Source organism: Gobio gobio, assembly GCF_949357685.1.
Source record: "Gobio gobio genome assembly, chromosome: 22".
NCBI classification, from domain to species: domain Eukaryota; kingdom Metazoa; phylum Chordata; class Actinopteri; order Cypriniformes; family Gobionidae; genus Gobio; species Gobio gobio.
In genome coordinates, this window is record NC_137118.1 from 3,330,494 (window position 1) to 3,358,082 (window position 27,589).

A 27,589-nucleotide genomic window follows, 5' to 3' on the forward strand; every position below is an offset into this window, starting at 1 on the left:
AAATCAACACCGAGCTCATCATAAGCAAGTATGTGATAAATAATATATAGGTTATGTGGCTATGACATCACTTCCGGGGGTGTGTGGCACAACCTTGCAGTGAATCATGACAGCATTCTGAGGTGAATAATGTTAAGGTTATAAAAAAAACTCATGGATCGTTTGTAATTGTTATATATTTTGTTATGGGATGTAATGGTGAATCAAAAAAATCTCATTTAATATTAATCATCTAGTTTTTTTAATGCGATTTTGAGACTGTTTGCCAGTTTGCCAATAGCGTATTGTTAAACTGGGACAGGGTACTACTGGCAAACTGGGACAGCCATTTAAATCATTCTAATGGAGAAAATTAGTTCCCTTTTTTATATACCCCTCTTAAATTTAGTTAGCTAGCTAGATATTTCAACAAAGACTGATTCAACTTTCATATTCTTTCACATTCAACATTTCATATTTTTTTAGGTAATGCACTGAAGAAGATTGGTTTAATAAATAGAAACTCAACTATCTAAGTTGATTTGACAAAAGATAAAAATTTGTGAGAGCAAATCATCAAAATATTTATTTTCAGTGCAGAAATCACTCTAATTGCTTACTATTTCTTATTATTATCAATGTTGAAAATGTCTGTGCCTAATATTTTTTGTGGAAATGTAAAAATTTGAATAAAATTAAAAATATTGTTGGTTTAACATAAAAAAGTAAGTTGGTTGCCTTAAAATGTTGAGTTCATTGAAATGTACATTTTTAGGTAATGCACTGAAGAAGATTGGTTTAATAAATAGAAACTAAAAGTTGATTTGACAAAAGATAAAAATTTGTGATAGCAAATTATCAAAATATTTATTTTACAGTGCAGAAATCACTCGAATTGCTTATTATTTCGTTGAAAACAGCTGTGCCTATAATATTTTTTGTGGAAATCTAAAAATTGGAAATAGAAATCTCATCTTTTCTATTATTTTAATGCATCTTTGCTTGACTCGTGCAGTATTTCAGGTACATTCCAACAAGTGAGTAAAGATAAGTATTTGAATAAAGATTATTACTTAATATAAAGTGCCATCGCGAGCTCCTTTTTGCATGCATCCATTCTTCTCAAGGCCTAATTTTGCTCGGCTCTTTGCCTCTGAGGTCAAAAGTCTCCCTGGTGTAATATCAAGGTATGCTTGTGTGATAATCCTATCGCTTGCGGTGAATGATCAGATAAGGCGGGAGATGACAGGAGGAGGCGAGCGGACCAAGACACGGTGTCAGACTTTGACCCCAGAGTGGAAGTCCTAGCGCTGTGCTGATCTCTCGGCCTCTCGCCGGCTCTTGCCGTCTCTGGTTTAGACATGAAGATTAATTTTGCTCCGGCTGATGTGCCTTTGGTCCGGAGGATCCAGACGGCTGCTGTAGTGCAGTGGGTCTTCTCTTTCCTGGCCCTCGGTGAGTGCACGTCCTTTCGTTACTTTAGTTTTTAGTGTCTTTGCAAAGCCATCAAATGTTGAGACTGAATGAGATCTGTATTCTCACACATATTGCACAGGTAAAGTATATAGGGTGTACTTAAGTTATTATTTATTATAAGATTATAAAGATATTCTGCATTTACTTATAGTTCTATAAACTCATGCTGATTTGTGCTTTAAAGGGGTCATGAACTGCATTGTTTTATAAAGTGTAAAATGTAGCAAAACTGCGACTGATTTCCCAAAGAGTCCACAGTGAAATGTAGCGAACACAAATAAATAATGCTTAACTGAGACGTTCACATTGTTGAGAATAAATCAGCTCATTCCTAGCATTAGGATCCTTTGGAAGGTCATGTTATTTTTAGTCAGTTCGTCTCTCCTCGTCATCTCACTAACACTCCAGTGGGCGGGGCCAAAGCTGTGATGATGAAGTGGGCGTTGATCTTCTTCTGCAGAGGCGCTCTTTCACCATCTATTATAGTTTTTAAAGCCTTCGTTTGGGAATTACACTCAGGGTCTTTGGGGTTTCCACAGACCCCAGGCAACAAAATATAATTTTGTAACAAAACAATTTTTTTTTTTAGAACAAATGTATTTTTACTCCGTTTATTAATGTTTTTACTCAACATCTGTTCAGTTTTTGGAGTATTTATAATATTTTTTAAATGTATAAAAATAAAAAAAATCTTTTTTTCCCCATACAATAAGGGATTGTTCTTCATACACTACTTTTAAAACTCATTTAAAAATATGGCTTTTAGAAAACCAAAGTTGCACGCATTTTTAAACTGCCTCATGAACTTCTTATGTGTGACGATTACTTAATTAGTTGTTCGTATATTCTTTTGTTATTATTGTTGTCAGTGTATTTCTGTAAGTGTGTATTGTGTCCCTCAAACTGTTGAGGGTGTGTATGCATGTTTATCCTTGTTTTTGTTTTTTATCTGCCTAGGGACAATAGATGAAAATTAGCTGTGGTGCTAACTCTAGCATATTTACATTGTGTACTTGTACTGATGTTCATTAATATGCACTGTCCCTATTTAAATAAATAAATTCAAATTCAAAAAAATTCAAATTTTATGGATTTTCACACAAAATCAGTTTTTTATGTAAAATTCACTTTATAAAAGACCCACATTTCTAACTTTCATTCATGGGGATAACATGGATAATTTGACATGGTTTAGTGTAAGATTTTTGCCCATCTTTTGGAAAATACAGTAAAAAAAAAAAAAAAAAGAGAGTTTTACCAGTAAATGGCTGCAGAGCTCCACTGTTTGACTGACTGAAAGACATCTTTTCACAAGTATTTTTCTGTTGGATTCATATCTAAATGTTATGAAATCACAATTATAACAATTAAGTAAGGAATAATTGACTTACTCCGCTTACTCCGCTTCGCGTCGTGACCGCATCACCACCTCGGGTGTGCATTATCATTCTAATAATTGAACGGCCCGTCGTCAATTATTCCGCTTATACTACGGTTACCACACCTCAAGACATCGATCCGATTATATATTTAATGGGATTCGTCCGGTTTTTGTACTTAAATCGCTATTGTGAGTAGGACTATTTCTTCCGCGTCTCATCCAACAGCTCTTTTGCTAGTTCCGAAACGTCATTTTAAAGCTGTTAACGAAGGCTTGAGCCGTTGATAGCATTCTACTGCAGTTATTAATAAAGTTATTAGAAAGAGAATGAGAGCGACAGAGAGACAGAGAGAGAGAGAGAGAGAGAGAGAGAGAAAGAAAGAGCGCTTGTGTGAACTAGGCTACCTCTGTGCGTCTCTAAACAGCGCTGTTATTACCTCGCTAGTGAAAAAATGTCACGTGTAGCCTTTAAGTTGCTCCACTATATAGGCGAACTGATCAAATCGTCAGGGCAGCGCTGACAGCTTTTTGTGCAAACTGTAGTGCGTGTGCGAGCATGTGTGATTTCAGTAATGAGACAGAAAAGCTTGCCTTTGTTGTTTTTCATCTACATTTAAATTTATGCATTTGGCAGACGCTTTTATCCAAAGCGACTTACATTGAATTCAAGGCACACATTTTTCATTTTGTCAGTTCTTGCTTTCCCTGGGAATCGAACCCATGACCTTGGTGTTGCTAGCGCCATGCTCTACTGTTTGAGCTACAGGAAAGCCTGGACTGTCTAATACTGCTGCCGCCCAGTTGTTGAACGTTTTATATTCACTGTAAATATTAAGATTTACTTTAGGAAAATCGTCTGTCATATTGTTGTTTTTTAGTCCTGTAATTTCCGTTATTACAGTTAACTATGCGCAGTGATATGGAACTGTAATGCGGTCAAGAGCTGCCTGGAACTACGTTCGCTGTGCGTCTCCCAGAAAATTACTGCACACCTAAAGGCCCATTTATACTTCTGCGTCGAGTGTACGCCGTAGTGTACGCCGTAGGCTACGCGCGTAGCCGACGCCGTCGTGAGCATTTATACTTCTGCGCTGTTGTCTGCGTCAATGTGCAATTCCACATGCAGACGCTAGAAGGCAGTGTCCTCGGGCATGTTGGTGTGATCAAGACAACAGCCGAAGAAGAAGCAGCTTGATGTGTAGAATCTGTACATTCATGTCGGAATATCAGCAGCAGTGAGAGAGCGGCTTTTCTTGCAGCTTGAGTTGTTGTATCTAATACAAATTAAGCATCTCTAGTTGATTAGTACAGTTAAATAAGGCGATCTGGCGCTGGAATGCATTTGTGAAACCATGCGGAGCTCGTGGCCGCTGTTGAAGCGGTGGCTCAGCAAGCGATTGTTGTTGCGGAGACTTCATTCACGAAATATACCCTAATGTGTCCCTGTTCTTGATATACAATTACTGATTAACATCTTTGGTTTTAATGAGAAAATAAATAAACTATATTCAACGGATCTATGTATTTATTTACTACCATAAAGAATCGCTGGACTGCAAAATAGTGTGTTATAGCAGACGTAAGGAACTATCATCCAATTTCTGGACACACACACACACACACACACACTCCTATCGCAGATTTTTTATTTATTTATTGACCTGAGGGAAGGGTTCTGGCAGACCAATCACAGCGCTTGCGGTCCGCGTAGAATTGACGCGTTGTTACATTTTTGGAGAGGTGCGCGTCAGGCTACGGCGTAGGGTACGGCGTATCCAACGCGTCTATGCGTAGGGTACGCCGTACCCTCTGCGTGCACTCGATGCAGAAGTATAAATTGGCCTTCAGAACGTTCACCAACCAATCAGATTCAAGCATTCAACTTGAGCATTCATAGTATAAAATTAATTAATTTTGTCAAAGTTTAGCATTTTTTTTGTACTGAAAAAATATTTTTTTCAATGATGTTACATTATGATTACAATCAAACCTGAACAAGAGAAAGGATGGAGTCTTTAGAGTTTAACATTTATTTCAAACATCTGATTTTCTTATAATTCTACAAATTGAATCTACACTTCAGTTACTAACTGTAACCGAACAAAAATTCACAGAAATGAACAGTTATATTACATATCGAGTAAAAAATACACAACATGAACATCAAAATGCAATGAACTGAACAGCAATAACAAGCAATAACAAATGTATTCCTGTGTGTGTGCGTGTGTGTGTGTGTGCGTGTGCGTGTGCGTGTGTGTGAGCATGATCATTTTGCATTGTGGATGTTTTATGCATTGTTGGAAGTGTGCCACTTCATTTCTGTATGTGTGTGTTCTGTGTTGTTTCTGTATGTGAAGATGAATTTTGTCAATTTTCTAAGCGTTGTCCCCCAAGTGTAACTTTTTTTTGTCACACGAACATAAAAACAGATATCAACCCAATTTATTTATTTTATTTGTAGATCTAGAGAGTGTAGACTGTACAAAGTCTCATGCCATTTGGACAAAGGGAACTTGCTTTTTATTTGAGCAAACGTCCTTTGGGGTCAGAAAAGACCCCAAAGGGTTTTAAACAAGGAAGTTTTCGGTTCTTATTGTATGATGATCTGTCAAAAGCTAATGGAACATTTGATTTCTCACTTCATGACCCCTTTAAAAGGAATAAAAGCAAGAATGTAACCTCATACAAAAGCCTCTTTCTTGAAAAAAGTGTTTTAGCAAATGTGTTTTGTGTGTGTATCTGTGCAGGTCAAAGCACCAGCATAGGTCAAACCCTGCAGATTTGAACAGATCCCGATTGTGAATGTGTGTGTGTGTTTATTTGATGTGTGTTTTCTGCAGCTCCCTGCTGTATCGTGCTGTTCCTCGCCCTGCTCTTCACGCGTCTCTGGATCATCAGCGTCCTCTATGCCACCTGGTGGTACATCGACTGGGACACACCTTCACGAGGAGGTAGAAAAGTGCCCTTTCTGTGCCGAATGCGTGTGTGGGAGCACATGAGAGACTATTTCCCAGTGAAGGTGAGTGGGCGGACTTACTGAAGCATGCATGATGTCTCTTGGTTGCTTTGACCTTTTAAATAGGATCATAAACTGATCTGGTCACTTGTCATATGAGCTAACTAAACCTGACCAGTCGATTCTGAGATTTAGGGTTTAAACTGAGTTTACAGAATGGCATTATATGTTAAAAGTCTTCTTTCCTGCCAATCTTTTTGCTGTTTAACATATGCATCTATGGCAGCCCATAGAACCGTATGGTAAAAAGCTGAGTAGATAGAGGACTATCCACACTGATAGAGGACAGTCTGAAATGTCACCACAGCATATTTGGAGTCTCTAACTCAATCCCTCTAGCGCCACCATCAGTCCAAAGTTTGACTCATGTTTATGCTAATAACGTTTGAAACATAAGGGCTAGAAACAAAATTTTCCCGCCATTTTGAATTTTCCGAAAAACCTACTTTTGCGAACTCGTCCTAGACGGTTCGTCTGATTTGCACGAAAACCTAGTGGATAATTTTTTTTTTCAAACGCTTATAACTTTGGGTGTGATTGACTTATTTTCATGGGAGTAACTTTTTTCGTCTCCTGAATCCTTGCCGAGTCCAACGATACCAGACTTGCCAGGTTTCGGCTTATGGTTTGTGCAGCGTGGTAATTTAGCTCTTTAAAAACATTAGCTAACATCTTCGAAACCGCTAGTCTGATCGAGATGAAACCAGCGTCAGAAGTTCGAAAACATAGGTCGATAGCAATACGCTAATACATAAATGTCAAAATACTGATAGTAAGGGGGAGTAAAATCCAATCAAAGTCAGGTGTCAGTCATTTTTTACGTGTTTTTTCATATAAATGTCTAACTCCAAAACAAAATGAGATATTTTCACCAAAATTGACACACACATGTATGGGCTCACTCCGAGGACACATACGAAAAATGGTAGGATTGTGCCTCTTGTTGGCACTATAATAGAACAAAACATGACATTTCCATAGACTACAATGCATTTTTCTGCCTTTAATTGCTCATTGCTGCAGTTGATCTGACACTCCCTGCCATTTTGGCATGTCTTGTCTTCTTCTTCTTGCAGCTATATTTTACAGATTGTAATTGCTTCAGGGAAAAAAACAAGGCCCAACCGTTGAAATGTACAGATAAACAGTGATTTGCAGGTCCACAGAATGAGATCTCAATCTACTACTGCCATCTAGTGTCCATTCATTGTCTGAAAAAGTCAGCCTCCATACATTATTATTTAATATGGTGTCTTGGTTTGCTTAATATAAAAATCAGTGTGTTGTCTAAAATATGCCTCGTGAAGGAACACAGCTATCTTTAAATCATCTTTTGCATTGATTTAGATGTGGGATTGTTGACTAGAAAACCCTTTGACACTAGGCTATGTTGCATCAGCATGCATTCATTGTTTTGTTTTTATTGTGGTTATATATCTTCTTAAAATACAACCAGTGACATAATGATCAGATTGTTGTAAGTTAATGATTTTAAAAGGGCACATTCTTTGGGTATTACAACTTGCCATAAGCTTACAGTGCTTACAGTACATTTGTAATCTGTGTACACACACACACTTTGTGTATGTACAAAGTCCTATACTTTCTGACCCTAAAAAATATATGCATATACACCGATCAGGCATAACATTATGACCGATGAAGTGAATAACACTGATTATCTCTTCATCAGCTGTTAGTGGCTGGGATATATTAGGCAGCAAGTGAACATTTTGTCCTCAAAGTTGATGTGTTAGAAGCAGGAAAAATGGGCACGCGTATATATACACACCGATCAGGCATAACATTATGACCACCTTCCTTGTATTGTGTTGGTCACCCTTTTGATCACAGGAATAAATGACAGTTTAAAACATGCAAAACAGCTGTAATAATATTTCACAATATTACAGTTTTTGATCAAATAAACGCAGCCTTAGTGGGCATAAAAGTCTCAACCCCAAACTTTTGATAGATAATCAGTAGAGAAACCACAGATTTTCACAATTTTGGAATAAAGTTTAGTGCTACACTCTAAAAAAATGCTGGGTTAAAAACAACCCAAGTTGGGTTGAAAATGGACTAACCCAGCAATTGGGTTGTTTTAACCCAGCGGTTGGGTTAAATGTTTGCTTAAAACAACCCAATTGCTGGGTTAGTCAACCCAACTTTGCAAACAACATGTTAGCAAAATGTTAAATCATGCTTGCAACGTGCTAAAACATGCTAGAAACATGATAAAACATGCTAATTCACGCTAAACAATTTAGCAACATGTTAAATCATGCTTGCAATGTGCTAAAACATGCTAGAAACATGATGCTAATTTATGGCAAAAAAACATGCTAGCAAAATGTTAAATAATGCCAGCAACAAACTAAATCATGATAAAACATGCTAATTCATGCTAACAACATGCTAGCAGCAGGTTAAATCATGCTTGCAACATGCTAAAACATGCTAGAAACATGATAAAACATGCACATTTATGGCAACAACATGCTAGCAACCCGTTAAATAATGTCAGCAACATACTAAATCATGATAAAACATGCTAATTCATGCTAACAAAATGCTAGCAACATGTTAAATCATGCTTGCAATGTGCTAAAACATGCTAGAAACATGATGCTAATTTATGGCAAAAAACATGCTAGCAACATGTGAAATAGTCCATTTTCAACCCAACTTGGGTTGTTTTTAACCCAGCATTTTTTAAGAGTGTATGTTAATGGTTAAATCTCGCTATACTTTGTCCTCTGGTCATTATTGTTTAAAGACTTGTGTTTTCTCAACCAGACCAGCACTGATTTGATTAGCAGAAATGTTATCGCGCTGGTGATTAAACCCTTGATACACTAATGTCTCTTATCTGTGTGTATCTGTCCATAAAGACAGTCTTAGAGACGGCATTGGCCTCAGCGTTCAGAGTAAATGAGTAACTGTAAAAGCATGCGAGGGGCTTTAAACCCCACTCAATAAAAGGGTCATGGCCATGATCTTGACAAAATACTCATTTATACCCATCAAAACAACTTAACGGTCAATTAATTAACGTGATAGAAATGAATTTGCTTAAGCCTATCCAGTGCTTGTTTCAGTCGTTGTAGAGCTCAAACATTACAGTTCTGAAAATTCCCATTTTTGCCAATTCACCGCACAATCCGGGTTTGTCCCAGGACTCTAAAGGACGGAGACACAACATATGACTAAATGCGTCATTAGTATTAAAGAGCCCTTGCTGTAGCTAAACAGAGCATTTGTATTCGGAGTGAATCATTGATTAAGATGAAACCAGCGGTACAAATGTTCCCTTCTTCAACCCATTGATTTGAAAGCTGATGCATGGTGGGGGTTTTGAACCTACATCCACAAGTGCAGTGTTGATCTATTTAAACGTATTCTTCTGAGACTCAAATGTGAACAGTATCTCCTAGGGGTCTTCAAACCCGGTCCTGGAGGGCCACTGTCCTGCAGAGTTTAGCTACAACCCCAATTAAACACACCTGACCCAGCTAATCAGTGTCTTACAAGGCCCTAGTTAGCATAGATATACATAAAAAACGCTAGATGTCTCGTCCGCGCTGCTGGCCAATGGAGGTCGACGTCCACACCTGGCGGCCATTTTGTCACAGTCAGCTCACTCACTCAGAACATTGTGTTTTAATGGTGCGTGTACTTTTTAAATAACTATAACTTGCTCAATTTTCAACTGATTTTCAAACTGTTAGGTTTGTTGTAAACGTCAGAGATGTAGTTATGACACTGCATACTTATGAATAATTATTCATAATTTGTTCAAGCAGCATCCAGAATTATAGCCATGTTAATAACGTTTGTAAGAAACCAAACCATTTGTAAATCCGTCAAGATTTCAGCGAGATAAGAGTATTTGTGTTCAGATCACTCGCCTTACATCAGAGCCCGCCAGAAAGCTTGTCTGTGACAAGATGGCCGCCGGTGAGGACGTTAGAGACTCCGCTGTAAGACATCTAGCCTTTATTATGTATATCTATGCTAGTTAGACCCAGATTAGTTTGTTCAGGTGTGTTTAATTGGGGTTTGAGGAGGACAGTGGCCCTCCAGGACCGAGTTTGGAGACCCCTGTCCAAGAGCTTCAAAGCTACAACCACCAAGCTCAGCCCAGATTGCTCTGACTCGGGTTGCTGTTTCTTTTCAAACTGATCCGACTTATGGTTTTCTTACGACTTATAAGTCCCATACGCCCATTTATGGCAACAACATGCTAGCAACATGAGAAATAATGCCAGCAATATACTAAATCATAATAAAACATGCTAATTCATGCTAACAACATGTTAGCAGCAGGTTAAATCATGCTTGCAACGTGCTAAAACATGCTAGAAACATGATAAAACATGCACATTTATGGCAACAAAATGCTAGCAAAATGTTGAATAATGTCAGCAACATACTAAATCATGATAAAACATGCTAATTCATGCTAACAACATGTTAGCAAAATGTTAAATCATGCTTGCAACTTACTAAATCATGATAAAACATGATAAAACATGCTAATTCATGCTAACAAAATGTTAGCAACATATTTAAATCATGCTTGCAATGTGCTAAAACATGCTAGAAACATAATGCTAATTTATGGCAAAAACATGCTAGCAACATGTTAGCAAAATGTGAAATCATGCTTGCAACATACTAAATGATGATAAAACATGCTAATTCATGCTAACAACATGTTAACAAAATGTTAAATCATGCAACATACTAAATCATGAAAAAACATGCTAATTCATGCTAACAAAATGTTAGCAACATGTTAAATAATGCTTGCAATGTGCTAAAACATGCTAGAAACATGTTAAATAATGCCAGCAACATACTAAATCATGATAAAACATGCTAATTCGTGCTAACAACATGTTAGCAGCAGGTTAAATCATGCTTGCACCGTGTGCTAAAACATGATAGAAACATGATAAAACATGCACATTTATGGCAACAAAATTCTAGCAACATGTTAAATAATGCCAGCAACATACTAAATCATGATAAAAAATGCTAATTCACGCTAGCAACATGTTAGCAAAATGTTAAATCATGCTTGCAACTTACTAAATCATGATAAAACATGCTAATTCATGCTAACAACATGTTAGCAGCAGGTTAAATCATGCTTGCAATGTGCTAAAACATGCTAGAAACATGTGAAATAATGCCAGAAACATACTAAATCATGATAAAACATGCTAATTCATGCTAACAACATGTTAGCAGCAGGTTAAATCATGCTTGCAACGTGTTAAAACATGCTAGAAACATGATAAAACATGCACATTTATGGCAACAAAATGCTAGCAACATGTTAAATAATGCCTGCAACATACTAAATCATGATAAAACATGCTAATTCATGCTAGCAACATGTTAGCAAAATGTTAAATATGCTTGCAACTTACTAAATCATGATAAAACATGCTAATTCATGCTAACAAAATGTTAGCAACATATTTAAATCATGCTTGCAATGTGCTAAAACATGCTAGAAACATAATGCAAATTTATGGCAAAAAACATGCTAGCAACATGTTAGCAAAATGTGAAATCATGCTTGCAACATACTAAATGATGATAAAACATGCTAATTCATGCTAACAACATGTTAACAAAATGTTAAATCATGCAACATACTAAATCATGAAAAAACATGCTAATTCATGCTAACAAAATGTTAGCAACATGTTAAATCATGCTTGCAATGTGTTAAAACATGCTAGAGACATGTTAAATAATGCCAGCAACATACTAAATCATGATAAAACATGCTAATTAATGCTAACAACATGTTAGCAGCAGGTTAAATCATGCTTGCAACGTGCTAAAACATGATAGAAACATGATAAAACATGCACATTTATGGCAACAAAATTCTAGCAACATGTTAAATAATGCCAGCAATATACTAAATCATGATAAAAAATGCTAATTCATGCTAGCAACATGTTAGCAAAATGTTAAATCATGCTTGCAACTTACTAAATCATGATAAAACATGCTAATTAATGCTAACAAAATATTAGCAAAATGTTAAATCATGCTTGCAACGTGCTAAAACATACTAGCAACATGTTAAATCATGCTTGCAATGTGCTAAAACAGGCTAGAAACATGATGCTAATTTATGGAAAAAACATGCTAGCAAGATGTTAAATAATGCCAGCAACATACTAAATCATGATAAAACATGCTAATTAATGCTAACAACATGTTAGCAGCAGGTTAAATCATGCTTGCAACGTGCTAAAACATGATAGAAACATGATAAAACATGCACATTTATGGCAACAACATGCTAGCAACATGTTAAATAATGCCAGAAACATACTAAATCATGATAAAACATGCTAATTCATGCTATCAAAATGCTAGCAGCAAGTTAAATCATGCTTGAAACGTGCTAAAACATGCTAAAAACATGATAAAATATGCACATTTATGGCAATAACATGCTAGCAACATGTTAAATAATGTCAGCAACATACTGAATCATGATAAAACATGCTAATTCATGCTAAAAACATGTTAGCAAAATATGTGAAATCATGCTTACAACGTACTAAATCATGATAAAACATGCTAATTCATAGTGGTGTCAACAATTATCGATTCGGCAATGCATCGCAATGCGGGGCATGCACGATTCAGCATCGATGCGGCTAAGTGCCATAATCGATTATGTCATCGTTTGTTTTCTGGCCTTGAGTTGGACAATAAAGTTGTGAAGTTTCAATTACTTCCGGGGTCATAACAACAACAACAACAACAAAAATCAAGATGGCTGAGGCGGAGGGAGATTACTAATTAATTAAAACACTTATGTTCACTGCTGGAAAAAGTTGGCTGTTATTATTGCTCTATTTAATTTCAAATGGTTCTAAAGCAGAGAAGAGAAAAAAAATCTCATTCAAAGCACTGAAAGCAGTGATTTATGTTTTCTTTTTCAGGTTTGAAAATGCCATATCCAATACCCTGTACCATTCAATTTTATTTTATTTAATGACATTTATGTCAAAGATACAGGAGAGTGATAATACACACATAGCAGCCAATAAAATCTGTTGTTCAATATCTGACTGCTTGTATTGCCTCATGACTGATTAAAAATTTGCCTTGTTGTGTGCAGTAGAATTTTGATGCATCGCAATGCATCGTAGAATCGAATTGAATCGAATCGTTACCTGGTGAATCGTAATCGAATCGAATTGTGAGGGCAGTCCCAATGCACACCCCTACTAATTCATGCTAACAAAATGCTAGCAACATGTTAAATCATGTTTCAACGTGCTAAAACATTGCAACATGTTAAATTGTGCTAAATCGTGCATGTTAAATAAGGCCAGTAACATAATAAATCATGATAACAACATGCTAGCAAAATGTTAAATAAAGCTAAATCATGCTAATTCATGTTGACAATATGATAGCAACATGTTAAATCATGCTAACACCATGTTAGATCATAATGCTAACAATGCTTTTGCTTTCGATGGAAATGATGATCACTGAAAGTCTATGAAAAAGTGTTTCACACTGCACTCACTGTACACTTTATCTCAGAATGAGTTTTTCCTGGAAAATCTGTGTTGGTGAATCTGATTCTGGTTCTTAGAACGTCCTGTTTTTTGTTAATGTTCTGTGTTGGTAGTTTTCGTATTGTGTTGAAGCTTTCAGGTTGGTGATTGGTATTAATAGTTAGGTATTAGCAGATCCTAGATCAGTGTGAAAGGTCATAATAGAGCCAAACGCAGGACTGCACATGATCAGCACATGATCGCTGACCTTTAACAGCTGCCCTTTAAAAAAAAAAAAAGCATGAAACATTATCAAACTTATTCACATTGTTCCAAATCCTTACATTGTTTAAATGACCTTATGTCTTTATTAGCTGGTGAAGACGGCTGATCTGGACCCCAGGAAGAACTATGTGCTGGGTTTCCATCCTCATGGTATTCTTGTGGCTGGTGCATTTACAAATTTCTGCACAGAGGCAACAGGTTTCAGCAAACTCTTCCCGGGGCTGAAGAGCAACCTCCTCATGCTGCCTCTGTGGTTCAGAGCCCCCTTCTTCAGAGACTACGTCATGGCTGCAGGTCAGTAGTGTCCCTGATCACAGACTGGACAGAACACTGTAAATATGTTATGTAAGTGTATTTGTGTGACTTTAACCTAGAAACCACAGGTGGGGTTCTAGACTCAGCTTTAAAGAACCCTTTATTGCCAAAGAGGTTCTACATAAGGCGAAATTATATCCTTCCCGTGGGTCATTTTGACCCGAAACTATTTTTTTTAGTATTCATCTGAGTGGCCCAAGACCCTTGGACGTTTGTCGTACCACGAATACACAAAAAAATGGCTCGATTTGAGGAGTTTATGTGGTTGAAATTAAAAAAAGTAACAAATCCTTCCCTCGCGGGTCAATTTGGCCCCCTTTGGAGTGAATGGAGGAATGCTTTAGTATACATAGAAAACCTACAAATGCTTCAACTTTACCAAAAATGATTGTATAATGTCTACTTGTGTCTCTCATACTGAAGATAAACTGACTTTAGGACCCAGCGGAACAGCTCATCCGCTCCAAATAGAGCTATAATGCTGTGTTCACACCAAACGCGAATAGAGCGTCAAAATCGCGTCTACTGTGTCTCGTTGGACGCTTGAACATTTTGAATTCATTCGTGCGTCCACTGTGAATTGGACGCCCGTATAAATCGAGCGTTTGAAGCGAAATAGACGCGCGTTCAAGGCGCTCCTGGAGAATAATGTCATAAAACACCACTCTGCCTCTTTTCATTTTCGTTAAAAATATATATTAAACATTAATAGCCACACAAATGTGGTCCAGGCAACTCCTACAGTATCTTCACTGTATGTATATTCAAATATCCTTAAAAAATAAAGTTATGAAACTTCTCTTTGCCCTCAGTCAAAACGATATGGCAGACAACAAATGATGATTCATGAGAGCAAAGATCGGCCGTTAGATCCACACAAGATGAACCAGTACAGGCCATCAGAGCCAGCGGCAGACGGCAGAAGGACTGGCCGAGGAAAGGCTGCTCTCGCTGGGGTTAATGAGCGCTGAGCGCCGCTGATCCACTGGAGCTCACAACTACACAAACACAAGATAATTTTTTTAAATAGCCGCTCTCTTTATAAATAAACCACCGATTTGAGCTTTAAACTACATTATCACCTGAAAAAGTCTTAAAATTACAGTTTGTGACACAATAGTTGTATTTTTAAATTATGCAGGGTTTCTCATCACGTCACTTCACCACGTGACAGCAGCGAGCAGGCTCCTGATTGGTTAACGCGCCGCGAATTGATGCCAAAGTAAAAAAATTCAACTCTGGCGTCAGACGCAAACTGGATGCGCGAATGAGGCGGAAACGCGTCTATCGCGCTGCACGAGAAGCGTCTACCAGGACCTCCAGATGCACGTCAACGCTCCTTTCCATTGATTTAACATCGAAATCACTCACTCCTGACCTGACGCTCTATTCGCGTTTGGTGTGAACGCAGCATTAGACATGAAATATCATCTTATATTATTATTTTTCCACAAGAGGTCGGCAGAGACACCCAATGTGAGATATATTGAGCTGAATTAAAAGGGTTATGTATGAAATTGTGAGTTATCTTGAATTTAAGTTGAAAGAATGTGAAGAATGTGATTAAATTATGATTTATTTATTGATAAATGTAGTAATTTAAAGGAAAATATATTTTTTTAATTCATCAAAATGAAATTAAATAAGCTTTCTGTACAAAAAAATAAGTATAATTTTAGGGCTTCGGGTCATTTTTCCCCACGAAGGAATGATGAGGGTTAATGATTGCAGAAATATTTTATGTTTAACAGGTTATTTCTGTTTTTTTCCCCTAGTAGTACAGTTTTGTTACGAGCACGTCCCGCACGGGAAAGACTAGAGGGGATAGCTACGGCCACTGGGCATGCGCACACAATATGTCATTTATTTACTGTATTTGCATTATTGTGGGTTTAGGGTTGGGGTCGGTGTAGGCGTTAATAAAACACATCTGGTAAGTAGCACATTTATTTATTGTTATTTTATGGTGAGATTTTGCCTCACTTCCGACCGTTGCTGTACCCCTTCTAGCCAAAATTCTTCTTCTCTGTTTTTGGTGTATTGCTGTGGCAGAATTACAGCGCCACACACTGGTCTGGCATGTGTACTACTACATCGTTTTGAGTCGGTTTCAGTGGTTTAGTGTACGGAGATATTTCTTGAGACGAGAAAAAAAAGATTGGATAGGGAAAGCTCTAGCTTCGTGTGGATGTGGCCTCAATTAATAAAAATGTTATCAAAATCAAAACAATTAAATCTAAATAAAATAATTCAAACTAAATCCATTAAAATGATCTCATAATGGGAACCCCTAAAAGGTTCTGTATAGTGCCTGAAAGAACCATTTCATTTTATATTTTGAAGATTAAATGTTTTACTATATATAGCCTACTATTGTAACGTTGTGTGTGTGTGTGTGTGTGTGTGTGTGTGTGTGTGTGTGTGTGTGTGTGTGTGTGTGTGTGTGTGTGTGTGTGTGTGTGTGTGTGTGTTCTAGGCCTGGTTCCCTCGAGCAAGGCGAGTGCCAGTTATGTGCTCCGGCGGAAGGGCGGCGGGAACGCTGTGGTCATTGCAGTTGGCGGCGCTCCTGAGGCTTTGGATGCCCATCCTGGTGAACACATCGTTCATCTAGCCGATAAGAAGGGCTTCATTAAGCTTGCGATAGAGCATGGGTGAGCAGAAGCTTTTTCCTGATCTGTGAGTGGCATAAAAGGCCATCGCAGACTCTCATCGTATCTGTGCCAGTTAGTCCTCGCCAGACACTTCTCTTGAGCAACATTTCTGAAATACAAGCTTGTGCAAGCACTGAGTTTATGAAAGACTCTGTGACCCACGCTAAAGAGTTTGATTAAGGGATTGTACATGGTATAAAAGTTATAACTATTGCACTTATCTCTGTTTCTGATATAAGATCTTTTTAATATTTTAAATCTAAACTCAAATGAGTCTGTTTCATTATTCCATTTCTTGTTAGGGTTTATTTTGTAATAATGATTGCATGCATTATCTCTTATTTTCTCACTTTCTGTGCACACACTCAAAAAAATGCGATTAACCCAGCGATTGGGTTGTTTTAACCCAGCAATTGGTTGTTTCAACCCTGCGATTGAGTTGTTTTAACCCAGCAATTGAGTTGTTTTAAGCCAGCGATTGGGTTGTTTTAACCCAGCAATTGGTTGTTTCAACCCTGCGATTGAGTTGTTTTAACCCAGCAATTGAGTTGTTTTAATCCAGCGATTGGGTTGTTTTAACCCAGCGATTGGGTTGTTTTAAGCCAGCGATTGGGTTGTTTTAAACCAGCAATAGGGTTGTTTTAACCCAGCAATTGAGTTGTTTTAACCCAGCAATTGAGTTGTTTTAACCCAGCCATTGAGTTGTTTTAACCCAGCAATTGAGTTGTTTTAACCCAGCAATTGAGTTGTTTTAATCCAGCGATTGGGTTGTTTTAACCCAGCGATTGAGTTGTTTTAAGCCAGTGATTGGGTTGTTTTAACCCAGCAATTGAGTTGTTTTAATCCAGCGATTGGGTTGTTTTAACCCAGCAATTGAGTTGTTTTAACCCAGCAATTGAGTTGTTTTAATCCAGCGATTGGGTTGTTTTAACTCAGCGATTGGGTTGTTTTAAGCCAGCGATTGGGTTGTTTTAACCCAGCAATTGAGTTGTTTTAATCCAGCGATTGGGTTGTTTTAACTCAGCAATTGAGTTGTTTTAACCCAGCGATTGGGTTGTTTTAACCCAGCAATTGAGTTGTTTTAACCCAGCAATTGGGTTGTTTTAACCCAGCGCTTGAGTTGTTTTAACCCAGCGATTGGGTTGTTTTAACCCAGAAATTGAGTTGTTTTAACCCAGCAATTGGGTTGTTTTAACCCAGCAATTGGGTTGTTTTAACCCAGCAATTGAGTTGTTTTAACCCAGCAATTGGGTTGTTTTAACCCAGCAATTGAGTTGTTTTAACTCAGCGATTGGGTTGTTTTAACCCAGCAATTGAGTTGTTTTAACCTTGCGATTGGGTTGTTTTAACCCAGCGATTGGGTTGTTTTAACCCAGCGATTGGGTTGTTTTAACCCAGCGATTGGGTTGTTTTAACCCAGCGATTGGGTTGTTTTAACCCAGCGATTGGGTTGTTTTAACCCAGCGATTGAGTTTCTTTTAACCCAGCAATTGGGTTGTTTTAACCCAGCGATTGGGTTGTTTTAACCCAGTGACAGCCCAGCGATTGGGTTGTTTTAACCCAGTGATTGGGTTGTTTTAAGCAAACATTTAACCCAACCACTGGGTTTAAACAACCCAATTGCTGGGTTAGTCCATTTTCAACCCAACTTGGGTTATTTTTAACCCTGCATTTTTTTAGAGTGTATATTTATGAAAAAGAGCAAAGAATTTAGTTTAAAATCTATATATTTTATATCTCCTCCAGTGCAGATTTGGTCCCTATTTATTCGTTTGGAGAGAACGAGGTATTTGACCAGGTGCCGAACCCTCGGGGGACGTGGCTGCGATATATTCAAGAGCGTCTGCAGTGCATTATGGGCATTTCTCTGCCGCTCTTCCACGCGCGAGGGGTTTTCCAGTACAGCTTCGGCCTGATGCCCTACAGAAAGCCCATCAACACTGTTGGTAAGTGCCATCAAATGTGATCAATATCAGGTCAATGCTTAGGTGCAAATCACATGAATATTCTGAGCTAATATCTTTCTGTAGCCTAACCTAAACTGATGCAATGACCTCTCTCACTCTCTCACCCTTTATTTGCTGTACTGTACCAGTGCACAGTCTTATCTGTTACCACTTTTAGCCTACAGTAGCAGGTCCAATCCACTGCAACAACTGCTTCAAGCGTGATATTTGCTTTTTAGCAACTCTAGAGAAATGTCAAATCAGCAAACGTGAGGTGAATCGATTGTGGCTCACATATCTATCTACACTATATTGCCAGAAGTATTGGGACGCCTCTCCAAATCACTGAGTTCAGGTGTTCAATCCCTTCATGGCCACAGGTGTGTAAATCAAGTGTGTGTGTGTGTGTGTGTGTGTGTGTGTTCGCTTCTACACACATTAGTGAGAGAATGGGCCACTCTCAGGAGCGTGTGTGTGTGTGTGTGTGTGTGTGTGTTCGCTTCTACACACATTAGTGAGAGAATGGGCCACTCTCAGGAGCGTGTGTGTGTGTGTGTGTGTGTGTGTGTGTGTGTGTGTGTGTGTGTGTGTGTGTGTGTGTGTTCGCTTCTACACACATTAGTGAGAGAATGGGCCACTCTCAGGAGTGTGTGTGTGTGTGTGTGTGTTCGCTTCTACACACATTAGTGAGAGAATGGGCCGCTCTCAGGAGCGTGTGTGTGTGTGTGTGTGTGTTCGCTTCTACACACATTAGTGAGAGAATGAGCCACTATCAGGAGCGTGTGTGTGTGTGTGTGTGTGTGTGTGTGTGTGTGTGTGTTCGCTTCTACACACATTAGTGAGAGAATGAGCCACTCTCAGGAGCGTGTGTGTGTGTGTGTGTGTGTTCGCTTCTACACACATTAGTGAGAGAATGGGCCGCTCTCAGGAGCGTGAGTGTGTGTGTGTGTGTGTGTGTGTGTGTGTGTGTGTGTTCGCTTCTACACACATTAGTGAGAGAATGAGCCACTCTCAGGAGCGTGTGTGTGTGTGTGTGTGTGTTCGCTTCTACACACATTAGTGAGAGAATGGGCCGCTCTCAGGAGCGTGCGTGTGTGTGTGTGTGTGTGTGTGTGTTCGCTTCTACACACATTAGTGAGAGAATGGGCCGCTCTCAGGAGCGTGTGTGTGTGTGTGTGTGTGTGTGTGTTCGCTTCTACACACATTAGTGAGAGAATGGGCCGCTCTCAGGAGCGTGTGTGTGTGTGTGTGTGTGTGTGTGTGTGTGTTCGCTTCTACACACATTAGTGAGAGAATGGGCCGCTCTCAGGAGCATGTGTGTGTGTGTGTGTGTGTGTGTGTTCGCTTCTACACACATTAGTGAGAGAATGGGCCGCTCTCAGGAGCGTGTGTGTGTGTGTGTGTGTGTGTTCGCTTCTACACACATTAGTGAGAGAATGGGCCGCTCTCAGGAGCGTGTGTGTGTGTGTGTGTGTGTGTGTGTGTTCGCTTCTACACACATTAGTGAGAGAATGGGCCGCTCTCAGGAGCGTGTGTGTGTGTGTTCGCTTCTACACACATTAGTGAGAGAATGGGCCGCTCTCAGGAGCGTGTGTGTGTGTGTGTGTGTGTGTGTGTGTGTGTGTTCGCTTCTACACACATTAGTGAGAGAATGGGCCGCTCTCAGGAGCGTGTGTGTGTGTGTGTGTGTGTGTGTGTGTGTGTTCGCTTCTACACACATTAGTGAGAGAATGGGCCGCTCTCAGGAGTGTGTGTGTGTGTGTGTGTGTTCGCTTCTACACACATTAGTGAGAGAATGGGCCGCTCTCAGGAGCTCAGAGAACTCAAGCGTGGGGCCGTGATTGGTGGACACCTGTGCAATAAGTCCAAATATTATACTAAATATTCCACGCTCAACTGTTAGTGGGATTATAACAAAGTGGAAGCGATTGGGAACAACAGCAACTCAGCCACAAAGTGAAATCACAGAGCGGGGTCAGCGCATGCTGAGGGTCACAGAAGTCAAGAGCTCCAGACCTCCAAACTTCTGTGGCCTTCAGATGAGCTCAAGAACAGTGTGTAGAGCTTCATGGAATGGGTTTCCATGGCCGAGCAGCTCATCCAAGCCTAACATCACCAAGTGCAATGCAAAGTGTGGGATGCAGTGGGGTAAAGCGCGCCGCCACTGGACTCAAGAGCAGTGGAGACGTGTTCTCTGAGTGACCAATCACGCTTCTCTGTCTGACAATCCCATGGACGAGTCTGGGTTTGGCGTTTGCCAGGAGAACTGGACTTGCCTGACTGCATTGTGTCAAGTGTAAAGTTTGGTGGAGGGGGGATTATGGGGTTGTTTTTCTGGGCTTGGCCCCTTAGGTCCAGTGAAAGGAACTCTTAATGCTCCACCAAGACATTTTGGACAATTTCATGCTCCCAACTTTGTGGGAACAGTTTTGGGACGGCCTCTTCCTGTCCCATCATGACTGACCAGTGCACAAAGCGTCTCCATAAAGACATGGATGAGTGAGTTTGGTGTGGAGGAACTTGAGTCCTGACCTCAACCCGATAGAACAGCTTTGGGATGAATTAGAGCGGAGACTGAGAGCCAGGCCTTCTCGTCCAACATCAGTGCCTGACCTCACACATGCGCTTCTAGAAGAATCCCCATAAACACACTCCTAAACCTTGAGGAAAGAAGAGCTGAAGCTGTTAGAGCTGTGAAGGGTGGGCCGACTCCATATTAAACCCTACGGATTAGGAATGGGATGGCATTAAAGCTCATGTGTATGTAACACTGCATGAAAAGTGGGATTTTCGACCCCATAAACGCCTGTATACTCCTGGAAATCTCCCTAATTTTCGGCAGTTTTCGACAATTTAGAGGCAGCGAACGTCGCGTTCGTCTGTGCCACAAATTGTCGTAAACGAACCATGACGTAGGTGGAGATTCATTTATAAGCATACAGCTGTTCATTCAAAGAAAGGGCTTCATTTATAAAACACAGCGGTTTACTCAAAGAAAGAGCTTTATTGTTAAACACACAACTATGTACAGTGCAGCAGTAATGTCTCGTAATGTAATGTAAAGTTCGTCGAGCTCCAGGCTGCGAGAGGGCGGTGGCCGCACAATCCATCCAGACACCCCGTCAACAAAGCCGTCTTCCTCCTCAGACATGAGTTCAATGGTCGCGGACTTCCAAACGTCCACCTCATCCAGCACACTCTCGCTTCCAGCAACTGTAATACAATCCATAAAGACAATAAGCAACCTGAAAAATACTCACATTGACAAAAAACGGATCTAATATAATAAATCTTACCCTTTTTCTTCTTGATCGACTCCGAGCTAACTTCGCAGTTTCAGGTTGTTTGTATCTGAAGCTCCGGCGTGTCGATTCATAATACGTCTTACAGGCAGCTGGAAAACAATTACATGAGACTGGTATTAATAAAAACAGTCACGGTAAAATTAAACAAGGAATGAGAAACACATTAGAAGTTACTTACACACAATTTCGTCATGATCAGCGGTTAAATCTGGACTCGCGGAAATCGCTCCAAGCAGATAAGAGCTCACGGCTTCGTTATGAGGCGAGGATAGTCTGTGTAAACAAAATGTGCAGTTTTAAGCTCGGATCTATTAACGCATCCATTTCCTTATACAGCTGAATAAAAGCATATTCTTTAAATCGTAACGTTACATTACCTGCAGTTTGCCTCAGAGTTATGAAGACGAAGACAGCCTCCTGAAAATGAGTCCAAAAAGTTCGTCGCGTCCATGCAGAGATTGAGTTGAAGACGGCGTCCTGTCATAGTTGATCACGAAAAAGGAAAGCAGCAAAAAACATAAAAAAATAGTTTAAAGCTCGTCTTCTACGCGTCATGGCCATGACCTCGACCTCGCACCTCATTGGACTAGGGCTCTGATATGGAACGCGCCCGGGGCCAAATCTCTTTATACGAAACGCGTGACTTATGATCGTTTCAACCTTCAACACGCCCTGTTTTCCGCTTCACGCACAGTTTTAACATGTTAAGAAGACACATTTGAACGTGTTTCTTAACGCGCACATTCTGTACATGTCGAAGTGTAATATTTTTTTTTTAAAGCAGACTTACCTTTAGATGTAGCCTAGGCTACATACATATTAATATAAGATATTAATTAATTGCTTAACTGACTACTGTGCTAGAGTAAAGTAGCCTAATGTTACAATGTATATTAAGTAAATGCTTAATATTATACAATTATTATAATTTATCTATATGGGTTATTGTTTGTTTTTTAAAGTTAGGCTATATATAATTTCTAAATGTATAGGCTAATTTACACAGCACATATTTATAACTGAAAAAACACACCACTTTATTCACTTTCACATAATAATGTTTTTGTAATTTGGTGTTTAGTTTGTTGTATAGTTTGTTTATACTGTTCTGTCTCTGTTTTGTTTCCAGGAACATCTGATGAGTGCTATAATAAAATGACTTCATTATATTTAAAATATGTTTTGATATTCATTTTATTTATATTATTAATATTTTATTTACCCATAAACGTGTCTTTAGGAAGCCATAAGTTATAGAGACAAGAATAACTTTTGCCATTTAAATGCCACATTCATTTACTGAGGACCCATACAGCCAATGATCATGTGTGAAAACACATACATAAATTGATCACTTAGAAATCAAAACTAAGGTTTGAGAAAGAAAGAATATGCATACAACAAAATATATTGTTTCATAGCAGCTTCAGTAACAAGTTCAAAACAAATTCTGCTGTAAACCGGCTCTAACAAGCCAATATATTGTCAATATTCAGCTCAAGTGACTTCAGTGTTGATTCAGTTCAGTTGATTTCAGTTCAACTGTAAATTCCTCAGTTGTGCATTGTGTAGTTAGATATATGCAAAAACAACATTTTTGGAAATAGTTAAAATAGTTTTGCACAAAGTGTTGCTTTTGCAAGAGATGTCTGATGTTTTGTGTGTAGAGTTACAAGAAATGGAGCCATATTTTCAGAAATTGTGTGTAAGCAATTAGATAAAACTGTAAATGAATCCAGTTTATTTTAGTTCAGGACTCATAGTCCTGGTGTTAGTAATCTGTGCTTAAACTTTGTTCCAGGCAACAATTTTTAAACTCACGATTAAATAGATTAAGGCCTACTCTTAGCATAATTTAAACCCTGTCCAGGAAACCACCTCTTGAAAATCTGCATTGATAATTCATAAAATGTTGTGTGAGCTCAATTTAAAATGACAATTACAGAAAAACACAATCTGACTTAACTATAAACACACAAACTTGTACTTTTCACATTTATGATTAATAGCCATTTAAAAAAATCATTCACAGTGCAGGGTGGAAAAATTAATGTTGGTATGTAAACTGTATGCTTTACTTGATTTATTTGTGTGCTTTGGTTCATTGTCTTGTTGCATCACATAACCTCTCTAAAGGTTGAAGACATGAACTGCTGTCCTGTATTTTTTTATTTTTTTTACATAACATTGGTTATTGCTAATGACATACAGAGTAATTAATCTACACTGTGAGCCCGGACAAGTTGAATCTACTTAAAAAATTGGAGCAAACTGGTTGCCCTATAAATTTAGTAATGTGTACTAAAACGAACTTAAATTTAAGTTAACATTTTAACTTAAACTTTAAACTTGTTTTAGTCAAAAAAATTCAGAACCTAGATAAAACTCCCCCTGCTGCTACTCTGATTTGCATTTGTGTAGCTCACAGCATGTTCATTTACATGATAAAGCCTCCCCTAGAATTAAGGGGAGGGGGGGGTCATGGGGGGAAAACTGCCAAGCAAGGTCCACGTCAATTTCTGACAATTTACGGCAGTTTTCGGTGTTGCCTGCAAATTGCCGTGCACAGTCGTAAACCTGAAGTTTCACGGCAATCTACAGTGTCACATACTGACGAAAATCCCACTTTTCATGCAGTGTAAAGGCAGGCGTCCCAAAACTTTTGGCAATATAGTGTGTCTATCTCTCTATCTATCTGTCTGTCCATTTCAACACATGCTTTCAAAAATCACTTCACCTTTGTTTGTCAGTTATGAAGCTAACATGTGAATTGTCTTCTTCAAGTGGGTAGGCCGATCCCAGTAGAGAAAAACGAGAAGCCAACAGCAGAAGAGCTGGATGTGTTTCACCAGCGCTATATGGATGAACTCGCTCGGCTGTTCGAGGAACACAAAGGAAATTATGGAGTGCCTGAAGACACTCACCTGGAGTTCCAGTGAGAGTATCACTGAAGCCATTCAGAGTGTGTGTGTGTGTGTGTGTTTGAGAGAGAGAGAGAGAGAGAGAGAGAGAGAGAGATACAGAAAGACAGTGTGTATGTGTGGTTTAGTGGTGCATTTAAAACAGTTGTTTTGCTATATAATATCAGTTGTTGAAAATAATATCGGCATTCTGTTTTCCTGATAAATGACAACATTACAGTTACAATCATTTGGCTATACTTTAATTTGTAATTTACAGTAGTTCATGCTGTTAAACATAGCAAAATGTTTTTTTGATGTAAATTCAAATTTATATGCTTCATGTTTTACATTTTTTATCATTCGCTTTGGCACATTTTTCAAAACAGTCTTAACATTTTCTAAACTGTAAGTGCAATAATCACAGCTAAATGTAGTAACTCACCCGAAACATTTCATTCATGCTTCAAAATCTAGTTATAATGTCAGTAAATTGGCCAATGCCACCAAAATAATAAGTGTTTTTGTCTTTTTGTGAGTTTTTCATGTTTCACTGTTTCATGTTTTTTCACCATGGAGATATTTGTTGTATACAAATGTCATGTTTTTTTGGTTGACAGGACAAGCTACTGCTTTCTTTACAATACAAGAATGTCATTATTGTCTGTGTATCATAGTGTTGTAGTACTCGAGACCGGTCTTAAGACCATTTTTTGATGGTCTTGGTCTTGTCTCGGTCTCGACTGCATTTCTCCTCGGTCTTGTCTTGGTCTCAGACTTAGAGGATTCGGGATTTTATCTCAAGACCAGTCAAGAGCACAACTGCTGGGATATCACTAAATCACCGGTGCATTGTCTGATTTAACATCATTAATGTGATTTGATGTAAAACTTACAGCTTAAAATGCAATCAATAACTTCTTTGTAATGTTATTTTTTTTGTTGCTGTGCTGCCGGGTTCAAAATCAATGCAGCATTGTCTCAAAAATGGCCAAAATTGATATAAATGCCCACAAAATTCTGAGATTTCATCTTTTTTATAACATAGAATATAATTAAGCAATATCACAAGAGCAAGAGAGCTGTTTCATGAATATAATCGTGATTGCAAATGATATTGATTCATACAAACGTTCAATAAACAATAAGTTCATATTAAATGACATTTTAAACTGTGTCTTTGCTAATCGGCAACGTTTCGTTATTAAATGAATCAGCTGCTTTGAACAAATCGGTTGAATAAATGATTCCGTGACTGATCAATAATGTTAATTTTAATGTTAAATTAATCTGAACATTATTTGTGCTGGTGTTATTATGCCAATTCAGATGCAACTTCTGTGCCATGAATTTTATTGTCAGTGATTTGATTGGTAACAGCGCTATAGTGTCTAATTGTATTTATTCATTAAATATAAGTCATTTCTCAGACAGTATGGAGCTTTTAGATGAATTTTAGGAGTTTTGGTCTTGGTCTCAACCCCACAAAGTCGCTGGTCTTGGTCTCGGTTTAGGTGGTCTTGACTACAACACTGTAGGTAAACATTTACTGGGAAAAGTCAATAGAAAACACACTCTGTCTGTCTTCCCCTAACACCACACACTCTCGCATATCTCCCTATTGCAACTGTGCATATTCAGTTTACATGTATAGCTCATTTATACAAAATGTACTGTATGAATACAAACGTCAGGTATTTATGGAATATATGCATCAGAGTCTCTGAATGTGACACAGAGCCACGAACGTTTCTCCACTGAATCCCAAACGCAGTCTATGGCCATTACAACATGTAAGACAAAGTTAAGATGGAAGTCGTTCATCTGATGATGTAAAATATGAAAATATACAACCCCAAATCAGAAAAAGTTGGGACAGTTGGGAAAACTCAAAGAAAAAAAAAAAAGCGATTTCTAAATTTACTTTGACTTGTATTTCATTGCAGACAATATGAACACAAAATATTTCATGTTTTGTCTGGTCAACTTCATGTCATTTGTAAATATGCATCCTTTCCTGTCATTCAGACCTGCAACACATTTCAAAAAAAGTTGGAACAGGAGAAATTTTGGGCTAGTAATGAGGTAAAATGGTTAAATAATGATGTGATTTGAAACAGGTGATGTCAACAGGTGATTGTAATTATGATTTGGTACAAAAGCAGCATCCAAGAAAGGTCTAATCCTTTAGGAGCAAAGATGGGCCGAGGATCACCAGTTTGCCAACAAATACGTGAGAAAATTATTGAAATGTTTAAAAACAATGTTCCTCAAAGAAAGATAGGAAGAGATTTGGATATTTCACATTCAACAGTGCATAACATAATTAAAAGATTCAAGGAATCTGGAGGAATTTCAGTGCGTAAAGGACAAGGGCGCAAGCCTAAGCTGAACAACCGTGATCTCCGATCCCTCAGGCGGCACTGCATCAAGAATCGTCATTCATCTAGAAGCGATATCACCACATGGGCTCAGGACTACTTTGGCAAACCATTGTCAAGTACCACAATACGTAGTTACATCCACAAATGCCAGTTAAAACTGTACTGTGTCAAAAGGAAGCCCTATGTTAACAGTGTCCAGAAGCGCCGTCGACTTCTCTGGGCTCGGAGGCGTCTGGGATGGACCATCACACAGTGGAAACGTGTACTGTGGTCAGATGAATCAGTATTTCAGGTATTTTTGGGAGGAATGGATGCCGTGTAGCCTGGTTAAAACCAGACCATTCTCAGTAGTAACTGAGTTATGGTCTGGCAAAGCTTCATAGACAAATCATTTC

General features: G+C 38.6%; 1 protein-coding gene and 1 long non-coding RNA gene across 3 annotated transcripts; one reads left to right on the plus strand and one right to left on the minus strand.

The window, feature by feature from the left end:
* Positions 1 to 1,340: 1,340 nt before the first annotated feature.
* On the plus strand, positions 1,341 to 26,238 carry mogat2 (monoacylglycerol O-acyltransferase 2; the record flags this gene model as incomplete). 2 transcript variants are annotated; one of them, XM_079804578.1, is made up of 6 exons in its annotated part: positions 1,341 to 1,434; positions 5,680 to 5,858; positions 13,783 to 13,987; positions 16,485 to 16,659; positions 18,406 to 18,605; positions 24,695 to 25,318. In XM_079804578.1, the coding sequence occupies 6 exons, from the start codon at positions 1,341 to 1,343 to the stop codon at positions 24,847 to 24,849; spliced, it is 1,008 nt and encodes a 335-aa protein (XP_079660704.1). In that variant the 3' UTR covers positions 24,850 to 25,318. The 2 variants fall into 2 exon arrangements, with proteins under 2 accessions (XP_079660704.1, XP_079660705.1); XM_079804579.1 differs by lacking the exons at positions 1,341 to 1,434; positions 5,680 to 5,858 and adding an exon at positions 6,228 to 6,780 and having other exon boundaries at positions 24,695 to 26,238.
* LOC307118790 lies at positions 21,640 to 22,477 on the minus strand. Its single transcript, XR_013815575.1, has 4 exons — positions 22,288 to 22,477; positions 22,089 to 22,183; positions 21,902 to 21,999; positions 21,640 to 21,818 (listed from the first exon to the last, which is right to left on the minus strand). It is a non-coding gene; the product is annotated as an uncharacterized lncRNA (long non-coding RNA).
* Positions 26,239 to 27,589: the final 1,351 nt, after the last annotated feature.